We start from the raw sequence: 14,043 nt of genomic DNA, 5'->3' as shown, positions 1-14,043 counted from the left end.
CTGCGGGTTGTGCACAAAAAGAATTACAGTTACAGCATATAAATAAAGTTAATAAGTTACTATTACTGCGAAAAAAATTTAGTCTCCGGGGTTATAAAAGTTGACAGTCCTGATGGCCTGTGGGAAGAAGCTCCGTCTCATCCTCTCCGTTTTCACAGCGTGACAGCGGAGGCGTTTGCCTGATCGTAGCATCTGGAACAGTCCGTTACTGGGGTGGCAGGGGTCCCTCATGATCTTACTTGCTCTGGATCTGCACCTCCTGATGTATAGATCCTGCAGGGGGATGAGTGTAGTTCCCATGGTGCGTTCTGCCGAACGCACTACTCTCTGCAGGGCCATCCTGTCCTGGGCAGAGCTGTTCCCAAACCAGACTGTAATGTTGCCGGACAGGATGCTCTCTACAGCCCCAGAGTAGAAGCAATGAAGGATCTTCAGAGACACTCTGAATTTCCTCAGTTGTCTAAGGTGGTAAAGGCGCTGCTTAGCCTTACCCACCAGTGTGGCAATGTGCGTTGCCCACGTAAGATCCTCTGCGATGCGGACTCCCAAGTATTTAAAACTGCTCACCCTATCCACAATCGACCCATTTATCTCCAGTGGCGTGTAAGTCCTTGGATGTTTAGCCCTTCTGAAGTCCACAATCAGCTCCTTTGTTTTAGTGACATTCAAGAGGAGGCTATTGTCCTGACACCAGAGTGCCAGATCAGCCACCTCCTCCCGGTAGGCCTTCTCATCGTTGTTGGAGATCCGGCCCACCACCGCAGTGTCATCAGCAAACTTGATGATGGAGTTTGAGCTGAACCTGGCCCCACAGTCATGTGTGTACAGGGAGTACAGTAGGGGGCTAAGGACGCAACCCTATGTTCAGGGTGAGGGAGCTAGATGTGTGTTCCCCCATCCTGACCACTTGGGGCCTGGCAGTGAGAATGTCCAGGACCCAGGCACACAGAGGGGTGCTAAGCCCCAGTTCCAGCAGCTTCTCAACCAGTCTGCTGGGGACTATTGTGTTGAATGCTGAACTAAAGTCAATGAACAGCATCCTCACATAGCCCCCCTGGCTGTCCAGATGAGAGAGAGCGGTGTGTAGAACCTGGGAGACCGCATCATCCGTGGACCTGTTCGGACGGTATGCGAACTGTAGTGGGTCCATGTTGCGAGGAAGGAGGGCGCAGATGTGCTTCTTGACTAGCCTCTCAAAGCATTTCATGACAACCGAGGTGAGGGCCACCGGTCGGTAGTCATTTAAACACGCTGGAGAGGCATTCTTTGGCACCGGTACAATGATGGATCTTTTTAAGCATGCAGGGACCACGGACTTTGCCAAGGAGAGGTTGAATATTGTGGTGAGCACTGGAGCAAGCTGAGTAGCACAAGACTTTAGTACTCGCCCAGATATACCATCTGGGCCTCCAGCTTTCCTCGTGTTCACACGCGTCAGAGTCCACCTCACCTCATGCTCGGACACCGAGAATGTGTGCACATCCCCGGCGATAGCCGATACCATCATCCCCACGGTAAGGGTCAGTATCTTCCCTAACCAAAAACCCTGGGTGGACAGGTCTATTCGCGTGGCCTTGAATGCTCGCACCGCTGCTTACAACTCCAGCCTGGCATCCGGCAACATGGACGACTACAAGGGAGAGTCCTACCGACTGCGAAGGGCAGTGAAGGATGCAAAAAGGAGGTACCGGGACAAGATGGAGTCACAGATGGAGCAGCAGGACACCAGGCGCCTTTGGCAGGGGCTACGGACTATAACTAGCTACAGGTCCAGCACCCCCTCAACCGGAAGTGCCGGCTCCTCCTTAGCTGATGACCTGAACTCTTTTTATGCACGGTTTGAGACGGGTAACACCACCAGCTCGCCGTCTAAAAACAGCACCAAAGGGGCGCTGGCTAGCGAGGCTGGAGGGGGATCCACCGCCTGGCACCCTGCACTACTGTCTATCAGTAGATAAGTGAACATTGAATGCCTCAAAACTAATGCCTCCCAACTTCTTCCATGTTTACTGTTTGCCCATGCCATCTTTTCATCTAAAATTATCAACTTTCTAGTGCACCAATACTCTGGCTGGGCACACCAAAACACCAGTGACAAATTGGTTTTATTAGTTATCTTTCAATCGGAGTGTATAAAATCATGAGGGGGCTAGATATGGTGAATGCATAGAGTCTTTGACCCAGAGTGGGGAATCATAAATCAGGACACGGGAAAGATTTGAGAAGGGAATCATGAGAGGGGAAAGATTTAATAGGAACCTGAGAGATAACCTTTTCCACACAGAGGGTTGTGGGTATATGGAACGAGCTGCCAGAGGAGGTAATTAAGGCAGACACTACAATAATAGCAGTCGAAAGATCTTTGCATAGGTGCATGGATAGGTAAGGTTTGGAGGGATTGGGCCAAATGAGGCCAGATGGGACTGGCAATGATGCCAGGGTATCTTGGTAGGCATGGGCAAGTTGGGCAAAGGGCTTGTTTTCGTGCTGTATGACTCTATGCAAAAAAAATCCAAAGTAATTTATAGTGGTGAATCTGTGGAATTCATAGCCACAAAAGGCTGTGGAGACCGTCAATGGATATTTATAAGGCGCCTGTTGACAGATTCTTGATGAGTACGGGTGTCAGGGGTTATGAGGAGAAGGCAGGAGAATGGGGTTAAGAGGGAAAGATAGATCAGCCATAATTGAATAGTGGAGTATTGATGGGCTGAATAGTCTAATTCTGCTTCTATCACTTAGGAACTTTTAATAGAGTAGCAGAAATCTGAGGCTATTCAAAAAGGGCTTATGAAGGCTCGGGAGAAAAGATCTTTGAAGGATAAACAGGTAAAATCACCTTTGCAGATAGAACAAAGCTTTGTGACAGAATAATGTACATAATTAGTGGAAGGGCCAGGTGAATAACAGGCCATAGTTTGAAGTGTGAGAGACACTGTGCAGAATTTTGTTTGAATTGTTAATTATGCTAAAATGGGAATGCATGAGGCATCTGTACTGGTTTTCCAGATTCTATCTGCACAATAAAATTCACATGTGCACCTCGTGCAATGATTTGTATGTTTATCTGAAGAAGGGTCTCAACCCGAAATGTCACCCATTCCTTCTCTCCTGAGATGCTGCCTGACCTGCTGAGTTACTCCAGCATTTTGTGTTTACCTTTGATTTGAACCAGCATCTGCAGTTATTTTCCTACACATGTATGTTTATACAATGTAATTTAAATGGTTTTTATTCTAGAGCATAATAATGGAGAGTAAATTCAGGATTCCTGCTCGTTCAGATAACTGGATTTGAAGTTATTCCTCCAGTTCTCAAAAAGGAGATGCTTGTTGCTTAGGTTCATTTGAGAAACATTACAACACAGCTTGGGGAGCAGTCAGACCTACTGCTTAGCCAAACATGGGTGTAGGCATCCTGATTTGGAGACAGTGCCCTCCAGGTATTGGTAGCAGAGGTGAGGATAAGAAGCAGGATTGAACATGTTTGGAGGTCTAATTTTAAGCAATAACAAGTGGATATTGTCAGGGAGGTGCCAGGCACATGATTCCAATTTTGACATTTGTTTAATGACCTTGATTCTTTGCTCAGATTTGTCAAATAAATATCTTCTACCAGCACTTGGAGCAATAGTTAAACACATTGCTCATGTACCACATCTCCAGTATGTACCTGGCAACACTAGATCAACACTTCTATTTCTGCATCCTGCATCCTACATGCAAACATCTCGTAACTAACACTTATTCAGCCAAGGCAGCACATCACAGAATAGTTCCAAGGCCTCTCTAATGTGCTCTTTCCAGGTGAAGCTGGTAAGTAGATTACAGCAACAGATAGCTTGAGGCCCTACTCACTTTGTCACGTGGAGGAAGGGGTGCTGACAGTCATGCGGTCAGCTGCCACGTAACAGTGACCTGCAGTGGTTCAAAGATCATTGACTTTCACTATGTAGAGTGGATTGAAAGTAAATGTGGGATTCCACAAAGATAATGTCAAGATAAATTATAATAGACAATAAAGAAACATCTGAAGTATTAGATAAATACGATATCTGTCCCTAATTCAGTATCCACAATAAATATAGCGGGAATGCAACCAATGGTCAAGTGCCAGTGTAAAAACAACTTGTTATTTACACCATTGAGGAAAATTTACCAGAAAAACATAGAGATGAAAAGTCAGAGTAAATGGGTAACTTTGCTGTGGCAGACTGTTTCTGGTGCGATTACTCGCCCACAGATGTTCACAGTTCATATTAAAAGGTTCAGTGTAATTCCGATGTTGCCAGACCATCGTATATTTCCAGCATTCTATATTTTTATTCCAGATTTTTGTGCATCTACAGTGTTTTGATTGCAATGTTTTGTATGCCGCAGTTCCTCCCTCCCCTTCCCTGCTTTTATTTATCTTCCATTTATGTCTCTTTCATAATCATCGGCAATGAACAATCCTTCACCACCCTCTCTCATCACTTGTGTTATTCAGTCTTTAGGTGCCTCCAGCACCTAGACCACAAGGGGACCTATGCCAGGGTTCTGTTTGTGGACTTTAGCTCTGCTTTTAACACCATTGTGCCAGAGCTACTACACTACAAACTCTCCCAGCTGACTGTGCCTGAACCCCTCCGTCAGTGGATCATCAACTTCCTGACGGACAGGAAGCAGCATGTGAGGCTGGGAAAGCACATCTCGGACCCGCAGACCCTCTGTATAGGAGCACCGCAAAGGCTGCGTACTCTCCCCTCTCCTTTACTCTCTCTACACCAACGACTGCACCTCCACAGACTCCTCTGTCAAGCTCCTCAAGTTTGCGGATGACACTACCCTGATTGGACTGATCCAGGATGGGGAGGAATCTGCCTACAGATGGGAAGTGACACAGCTGGCATCCTGCTGCCATCACAACAACCTGGAGCTCAATGCTCTCAAGACAATGGAAATAATTGTAGACTTTCAAAGAGATCCCCCTCCCGCCACTCACCATCAACAACACCATAGTCACATCTGTGGAGTCATTTAAGTTCCTTGGAACCATCATCTCCAGGGACCTTAAATGGGGGGCCACCATCAACTCCATAGTCAAAAAGGCCCAACAGAGGATGTACTTCCTGCTGCAACTGAAGAAACACAATCTGCCACAGGTAATGATGGTCCAATTCTTTACTGCTATCATTGAGTCCGTCCTCACCTTCTCCATCATGGTCTGGTTTGACTCAGCCACCAAGCACGACATCCGGAGGCTGCAACGGATCGTTCGCACAGCTGAGAAGGTTGTTGGCTGCAACCTTCCCCCCATTGACGAACTGTACACTGCAAGGGCCAGGAAGTGAGCGGGCAAGATCATCTCTGACCCCTCTCACCCTGGCCACAAACTCTTTAAAGCACTTCCCTCTGGAAGGCGACTCCGGACTGTCAAAGCAGCCACAGCCAGACATAAAAACAGCTTTTTTTCCATGAGTTATAGTTCTACCCAATAACCAAAGTCTGTAGTCTCTTTTTTGCTCTGGTTTATTTTCACCCACATGTTAGACCGTAATGGTGTATCCTTATTGTTTTGATGTGTTATTGCTTTATTCTTAATTGTTAACTGTATGTTTGTGTTGTCATTTGTGAGCAGAGCACCAAGGCACATTCCTTATATCTGCATACTTGGCCAATAAACGTACTCATTAATTCATTAATTCAGGTGTACAAACCTTCTCACCGATGCTATCTGGTCTTCTGTCCACACCTTCTCTTCCTCCTTCGCAACTTGAGATGTATTAGATTTTCAAACATATTTTGGCTTTGATGCCAAAGTTTTTGACTTGTGATAGAAACTTTTTCTTGGATGTTACCTGACCTTAGTATTCCATCATTTTTTCTTTTTATTTAAGAAACAAAATTTGATTCAGGCTTCACTAGTCAAGAAAATTGGTTGAATACTGCATACTGTGAGTAATGGAATTCAACTTCTGGTAGTCACGGGTCTCAGTGAGATAAGGAATTCAACTTCTGGTAGTCACGGGTCTCAGTGAGATAAGGAATTCAACTTCTGGTAGTCACGGGTCTCAGTGAGATAAGGAATTCAACTTCTGGTAGTCACAGGTCTCAGTGAGATAAGGAATCCAACTTCTGGTAGTCACGGGTCTCAGTGAGATAAGGTACTGATAAGTGACCTAGGGTAACCGAGAGAGTAGACAGCGCCTGTGTAATAAGGTATAGAATATTGAAATACACGCCCACTGGTGAGTAGAATCTAATTAACATGAACATGCGATGTATGTAACAGGGAGGGGGATAGGCGTAACGGTTAGATTGTGCACCTCATCCTCCTGATCCAATCAGGAGGGGAGGGGAGGGGTGATTGCGCCAGTCTAGGGGATATAACGAACATGTGGAACTTGCCTCGGTGTGTCTCTGGAGTGAGAGGCACCCGGCTCTGCAAACTCGATAATAAAAGTTTGCTTGTTTCTAAGACTTTGTCCTCTTGAGTGGTGATTGTGAGCATACACTACATCTCACAATACCATAATGTTTGTTATAGAAGGGTGGCTTGAGTCATTAGATGTGAATAAGATGCAATTAGATGTGAATTAGATGCAAATGTGAATAGTGATTTTGTGATCAAGTAAATATGCCTGCAAGATGAAAAAGGATAACAATGAATTTTTCAGTGTACAATTTGTCCTTTTTATTAGGCAAATTTATATATAACATAAAAGCAGAGTGAGTGCTTATGTTTAAAGGCCAGCCAATTATCTGCTATCCTAAGCTATTTTAATTTTATTTCTTCTGCAAGAACTGTTAATAGTCAACTTGGCCTTTTCAGTAATGAAGATCAGCAGCTTTTATTGCAGAAGGTGCAGCAAAAAAACAATGTCTTGAAATAGATGGCCACAGAGGTACATAAATGCATGAGCAGAAGTGCCAAAGTCCATTAATGATTAAGATTAATCAGATTAATGAAGTGCAAACAGAAAGGTGGAAGAAATATTCAGGCAACGGCAGAATGGCCAAGTGGAATCATTTTTTCCACATTTAATATCACAATTGAATCACATTATGCGTTTCAACCCTACTCAAAATTAGCCCTTGGATAAGAATGCCATTGAGCAATGCCAAGAGCATGTTGAAATCCAGTAACCTGCTGAAAGTTTGTGGATAGAATGAGACTGACCACTTTAATTATTCACAAACCTGTTAGTGTGAATGAATAGTCAGTGCACATTCTGGGCAAAAAGTTCCTGAGACAATTTAGGAATTGGGCTACACTGTTTGCTTTTTGAGTTTCCACATTGAATTTTTAAAAAATATATAAATGTGCACATATGGGTATTATTGACTTGCATTATAGTATTACATAGAGTATCCGAATTTTAAGGTCCTGAAGAAGTGGTGATACTTGTGCACATGCACTAACATTTCTAAGATGTTTTCATACGCTTGTAAAATAAACAATTGTACTTACTGTCGCTTGGATCCAGATACATTTTAAGAGCATTTTCATGTTAATATTCTTTAAAAGTGTTATTTTATATATCTTTAAGGTACCTTAGTGGTCTGTTGTCTTCCATCACATGAATTGGTTACTTGAAATAGAGGAGAAGGCAGATGAATAAATTCGGAAACTGTTAGTTGAAGTCTTTACAGGTTAACTCGAAATGATTTAATGGCCTGTTACTTCTCCCGCTGTACACCAATGCATAGTAATGCCCACTGCCACCAACACATTTACATGAGACAATGGAGATTGCTATTTATCCACAAAAAAAAATCTGTAGTCAGGAAAAAATTGCAAAAGGGTAAAACCTTTTTAGAATAGTTTCATTTATTAATTCTAAAAAAATGTGGATGCGGTTTTTGCTAGTGTTTTGAATGGAGGTGTGTGTTGGTTAGAGAAAGCGTTCTTTGTGTTAGGTAATTAGTGGCAGATCATAATGAAACCTCCAGGAATGCTTTCCAATAGATATAGAAATCATAGGATTTTGCCAGAGCTGTTTGCTGTTCTAAGTCTTTGACTTTCTAGATCAGCTACAATCTAAGGATTCAGAAAACAAAAACTTTACTGTCATTATTTTGAATTAATTTTGAGTAACATTGAACAGTATGTGACTTTCACTTATTAATTGTTAGCTTTCCGTGTCTTCCTATAGCATTGCATCAGAATATACCAAGGCATATCCTGCAGAAATGGAACTGGAAATGGGGAAGGTAAAAGGTGAAGAAGTGACGATGAATGAACCCCCTGGACAATTTGACTACTGGTGTAAGTTTTATTATTGAATTAAGACCAGTTATTTAGTGGTGTAAGAAGGAATTGCAGATGCTGGTTTAAACCGAAGATAGACACAAAATGCTAGAGTAACTCAGCAGGATAGGCAGCATCTCCGGAGAGAAGGAATGGGTGACGTTTCGGGTCGAGACCCTTCTTCAGAACCCATTCCTTCTCTCCAGAGATGCTGCCTGGTCCACTGAGTTACTCCAGCTTTTTGTGTCTATCTTCAGTTATTCAGTATCAACTCCATTTAATCAAAGTAGAAAAGCTAGAGAATGTAAGACCGCCCCCACAAATTGGGTTCTGTCCTCAAGCATTGTTTCACTTTATTTTAAGGACAATATTGTTGCAAAGTGATTTGTTAGTGATGAAGATTGCCGAGATGGACTATATTTGATTAATATGTGAAGATGAGATACTGCAAACCTTGTGGCGCAAGGGGTGGAAAAGATACATTGATTACAGGATCTTGGGTATCCCATTATTTTCATTTAATTAATTACATTTTGCTCCTTCTGTAAATGTGCATCTAACTATACACTTTTATTGTTTGCATCCTAGTTTGTGAGACCTGCCAAGAATACTTCATGGAAGAATGTGGTCTTCATGGACATCCAATATTTGTTGCTGATACACCTATACCTGTAGGTACACCGGAAAGGGCAGCTCTTTCGGTTCCTCTTGGAGTGGCAATTGTGAAGGATCCTGGAGGGGAGATCGACGTTCGCTGTTTAGATTCCATCATTTCAAGAGGAAAGATATTTGGACCATATGAGGGAGAAGTGTGTCAAACTGATCAATCGTCAGGGTTTTTCTCATGGCTGGTATGTACCTTTAATTTTATGATAGAGCACTTCACCAAAAGGTGGGGGAGTGGGAAAGGAAGTGGATGGGGATATCCTTGTTGGTTGAACATCATTGTTGAATACAACAACAAATACTTTCTTGGTACTTTTTAAGCAGTGTATTTTTGATGCTCTCTAATGTAAGAAAATAACTGCAGATGCTGGTACAAATCGAAGGTATTTATCACAAAATGCTGGAGTAACTCAGCAGGCCAGGCAGCATCTCAGGAGAGAAGGAATGGGTGACGTTTCGGGTCGAGACCCTTCTTCAGACTGAAGAAGGGTCTCGACCCGAAACGTCACCCATTCCTTCTCTCCTAAGTATCTAATGTGACTACTTGTTTAGTGAGTGTGTGAAATGTTGAGATTAGAGCATTTTGAATTTGGGACTCCTAAACACCTCTATGTCTATTGATTGAGAGTACTCATGAAGGCTTTTGCAAAATTAACTGATGAGTTATAGGCTGTTTTTGCAGTGCAAGAAATGCTAAGATAGTTTCAGCCCAAAATGCCAATCGTGATGTATAACTTAGTGTGAGAAATGCAATAAATACTATTTAATTGAAACATGCTTTGTGGCCAAAAGGTATCTGAAAAAAATATGTTATATGTCACTAGGGTTAGACATGGATGCAGAGTTGGGGTTACTGTTACATCAGCCATGATCTTATTGATCCCGACATGAGAGGTTGAGTGGTTCTAATTTGTATAATCTTAACTGAGTGAATCTGAGTTTGATGGAGTCTGTGATGTTAATGTAAAGAGTTCTTGTGACAGTTCGGGGTTATAATATCTTCCATACAACATTTGTTGTTGCAAGGTTATGTCATCCCAAGAGGCATTGATATAGTCTGTGGGGAGGTTGATATTATACCTCTTGCAAATTCCGAAATGATGAATGTGTAATTGCTCCTCACTCTGAAATACCAAGCCTTATTTTGTGATTCAGAGGGAAACAACAAAGCGGTGTGGGGTTGTTGAAAGAGGGGGTGGGTTGCAGAAACATTGTGTATGTTCTAAGCCATGCCTTCAATATTAACTGAATGTACGGAGGCATTGTTAATGAGCAAGGCTCTTTTATTTGATGAATGCGGAGAGCAATGGTGTGATATTAACTTTGAAGAACAGCACTGTCATCCAGGTTTTTTAGTTTGGTACACTGATGCAAGATAGTCTTTGCATGTAGTATTCCTGTGGTGAAGTGTTGCACTAACAGGGGACAGAGAGGGGATGTATTATACGATCCATTAATAATACAAGTATAATAACAAGGCAGCAGGTTTCAATATATTTCTGTTTTGCATTACTGTTGTCATTTCATTTACTGCAGCATAGCCAATTATCCTTTTTTTTTTAACACAGTTGCGCTTGTAAACTCTATTATAACAATAATATTAGTAAATTTAAGCACAATGGAGCAGAAGCTGGTATCTTGTTATTTTCCAGGTATTATTAATAGCGCCTAGGCTTTATCTCCCTCTCTCTTTGTCCTAGAAGCTCCCTAATCATTGTGAAAAAGGATTTGTAAATAGAGGATATAGACTCAATAAAAAAGTCAATAGGATTGTCGTGAAAAAAATAAATCATAAAACAAAAAAATGATTACTGTGCAGAGATGTCATTAAAAATGGAATGTCAACAGTGAAATCTGAGAAGGGAATAACAGTATTTATGACAGTCCCATAATGCAACTACAAGGGGATCATAACAAACATTTAGCCAAACAAATAGATAGGCATTGTGAATTTGCAAAATATAAGTCATGTACAAAGAAGCTAGCTGATTTTTGTTTTAAAGAAATGAAAATTGTGCCTTGAGAGTGAATGCCTTGTTATTATTCATGTGGACTTCCAGAAGTCAGTCAATATGTTTTCCCCAGAAGGATTGTTAACAAAGCATAGTGTGAGGAATTGGAGGTAAAGAATTGACTAGGAAATTGTTTTATAGATGGAAGATGAAAATAGCCATCATTAATATGTTACTCCCATTTGTTGGATGTACTTAAGACCCTAAAAGGCTATGAACTCTACCTCTCTTTACATAAGTATAATTATTAATTACCCCGACATCAGTCTGAAGAAGGGTCTCGACCCGAAACGTCACCCATTCCTTCTCTCCCGAGATGCTGCCTGACCTGCTGAGTTACTCCAGCATTTTGTGAATAAATCGATTTGTACCAGCATCTGCAGTTATTTTCCTATATTATTAATTACCTGATGTGTATGAAGGAACTGCAGATGCTGGTTTAAACCGAAGATAGACACAAAATGCTGGAGTAGCTCAGTGGGACAGGCAGCATCTCTGGAAAGAAGGAATATTAATGACCTGAAATGTGAATGTGGTTTTATATCCAAGTTATAATAGCATTAAGTTGGATAACAGTGAATAGACTAAATGGAACAAAACACAAAGAAACATTGATTGGTTGATTGCCTGAGGGGAAAAAATAATGATTTGATCTTAAATGTAGGGAGTGTGATATTTTATGCACAGAAGTGTGATCAATGCATTTGGGAAAGAAAAACAAGACAAAGAAATATCAAATAAATGGAAAGATACCGAGGAGTGTGAAGGAAGAAAGGAAACTTGGAATATACAACTTGGTATCAGAACAGTCAGTAAGTTAAAAGGCATCCCTAATAACGAATGCAGGGCACATAAGAACAGTGATGTTATGTAGAAACTGTGCACAATGCAGTTTGAATACTGTATATAGTTCTGGTCAGTGTATGCAGGAAATGTGTGTTTTCACTGTTGAGGATGTTGTGGAGATTATGAAGATGATGCCACATTGAAAAACGTCAGCTAGCTGGGAAAGTTTGATAAGCTGTTTTTTTATTTGGAACAGTGGACAGCGAAGAGTGAGCATTTTGAGATAAAGTTATTTGGGGCCTAGTCAGACTTAAGGAAGTACCTCTTTTTCTTTGCAGATGGATTAAAAACAAGGAAACATACATTTAAAGTGATTGGTAAAAAGATTAGAGAGGGGATGAGGATTTTTTTTCAACACAGGATAGTATGGATTTGGAACTTGCTGCCAGAAAGGGCGGTAGAGTTAGAAATCATTATCACATTTTAAAATGGTGTTGAATGTGTACTTGAATTGTGATCTAGAAGGCTCTGGCTCTAATGCCAGAAGACAGGACTAAGTTGGGCAGTTTTCCAGTTGGCTAGGATACAATAAGCTAATGGCCTCTTTCTGTGAAACAAACTTTATGATTCAGTGAAATCCCATTTATTTCAAAGTCAAGGTATTTTAATTAATACACCTTTAAGGATATACCTGAAGAAGAGCCTCGACCCGAAATGTCACCCATTCCTTCTCTTCAGAGATGCTGCCTGACCCGCTGAGTTACTCCAACATTTTGTGTCTACCTTATATTAATTAATGTTGTCATTACAGATACTTGGCAAAAATAATACCTATAAGTCCATTGATGGCACAGATGAGACCAAAGGCAATTGGATGAGGTGAGTTAGGGGCTCTAGTCAAAATTGCTACTGTTGACTTAAGTATAAAGGGTTGGGGATAGAATATATCAACCTGAAATCTTAAGATGCATGCAAGTGTTTCTTTTCTAGATATTCCACGATTGATGTTCCAATTTATCAATGTTTATGAACCATAATGAAAGAATGTAGGAAAGTTTGTCTTCTTAAAAAGAGAAAATTCATTTCATATTTTAAAAATGTGCCTAAACTTTCCTTAGTTTTACAATTCGTTATAAATGTTGTTTGATTTTGCAAGCCTATGCAGTTCCAAGAATGAGGCTAATGTTGCTACTTGATTTCTTGCCTGATAAATATGTTTTTCAGTGAAGTATCTTCTTTCAAGTTGAATTGGCCAAACCTTAGTGCCAAAGGAACACCAAATTTACAAATGTCTGGATTTGGGGTTGAAATTCTACTCCTTGGATCCAACATTCAGACATTTGGATATTTATGATGGAAATGTATATTTTCCTGGCATTGGTCACACATTTTTGTTGTTGTAGGTATGTTGTAATATCAAGAGAAGAGAATGAGCAGAACCTCATGGCATTCCAGCACAAGGAGAAAATTTACTTCCGTGTCTGTAGGGATATTCACCCTGGAGAGAGGCTGAGAGTCTGGTACAGTGAAGAATATATGAAACGGCTCCATGCAAGTACACAAGACACTGTAGACAGAAGCCTTCCAATTGGTAAGTGGTGTATGTGCATGGAATAAGTTGGGATCATTAGTAGTAAACATTATTACGGATTAATACTGTAACAAGATACATTCTTTTTAAGTTAATGATTTTAAATTTTGGACAATGAAGATTATATGAATTATCATCTGTTTACGTGTTTTTGCCAAGTACCTTTATTTTTCCACTAAAAACAGCCCAACTCAGATCCATGGAGTAGTAAAAGCTCAGCGTAATTTGACATCAGTGCCAGGTTGTGTCATGGATGAGTCTGAAATTTGTTTCAGTGCAATAAAAGTAACAATATTTTCAAAATTGCAAAGAAGCTACATAATAAAGCATTAAGACATTTAGGACTGAGTTCACAATCTGAGATACTTGCAAATTTCTCTTGTGACTATAGAATGGTTCACAATGGTTTTGTGATGCAGCGCACTCAAGTACCTTGCACTTCAGAAATTTCTTGATGCTCTTCATCAAGATCCAGTAACTGTGGTCCATATCAGAACAGAGCAGCATTGACAGTGGTTAAATGCAGCCTCAGTTGCTCACTGTGAAGCTGACAGTTGTTCTTCCTGTTTGTATCCACCATTTGCATGGTGCTTTACATGATTGCACTCGGTGATTATCAAGAAATATCAACTCAATCATCTGTTATGGCGTCGAACTAACCATCTTCAAGTTAAAGTGTGAAATACAAGAGGGTAGTGTTGACACTTATTGTGAAGATTAACACCTGGAAGAGATTTGAGAAGGGAGAAAATTAGA

The 14,043-nt window shown here is 41.0% G+C and overlaps 1 protein-coding gene across 5 annotated transcripts in view; it reads left to right on the top strand.

Moving 5' to 3' along the window:
- prdm11 (PR domain containing 11) overlaps positions 1–14,043 on the top strand; it is a 103,468-nt gene that overhangs the window by 30,921 nt on the left and 58,504 nt on the right. For all 5 annotated transcript variants that reach the window (XM_078415084.1, XM_078415086.1, XM_078415083.1 and 2 more), the window contains 4 exons: positions 8,138–8,250; positions 8,821–9,083; positions 12,508–12,575; positions 13,100–13,287. In XM_078415084.1, coding sequence (XP_078271210.1) covers positions 8,175–8,250; positions 8,821–9,083; positions 12,508–12,575; positions 13,100–13,287 — 595 coding nt within the window. In that variant the 5' untranslated portion in view covers positions 8,138–8,174. The remainder of the gene's footprint in view (positions 1–8,137; positions 8,251–8,820; positions 9,084–12,507; positions 12,576–13,099; positions 13,288–14,043) is intronic.

The sequence above is a fragment of the Rhinoraja longicauda genome, chromosome 18 (assembly GCF_053455715.1).
Source record: "Rhinoraja longicauda isolate Sanriku21f chromosome 18, sRhiLon1.1, whole genome shotgun sequence".
In the NCBI taxonomy this organism is placed as follows: domain Eukaryota; kingdom Metazoa; phylum Chordata; class Chondrichthyes; order Rajiformes; family Arhynchobatidae; genus Rhinoraja; species Rhinoraja longicauda.
The sequence above is the reverse complement of the archived record's forward strand: the minus strand, read 5'-3'. Positions and strand labels throughout refer to the sequence as shown.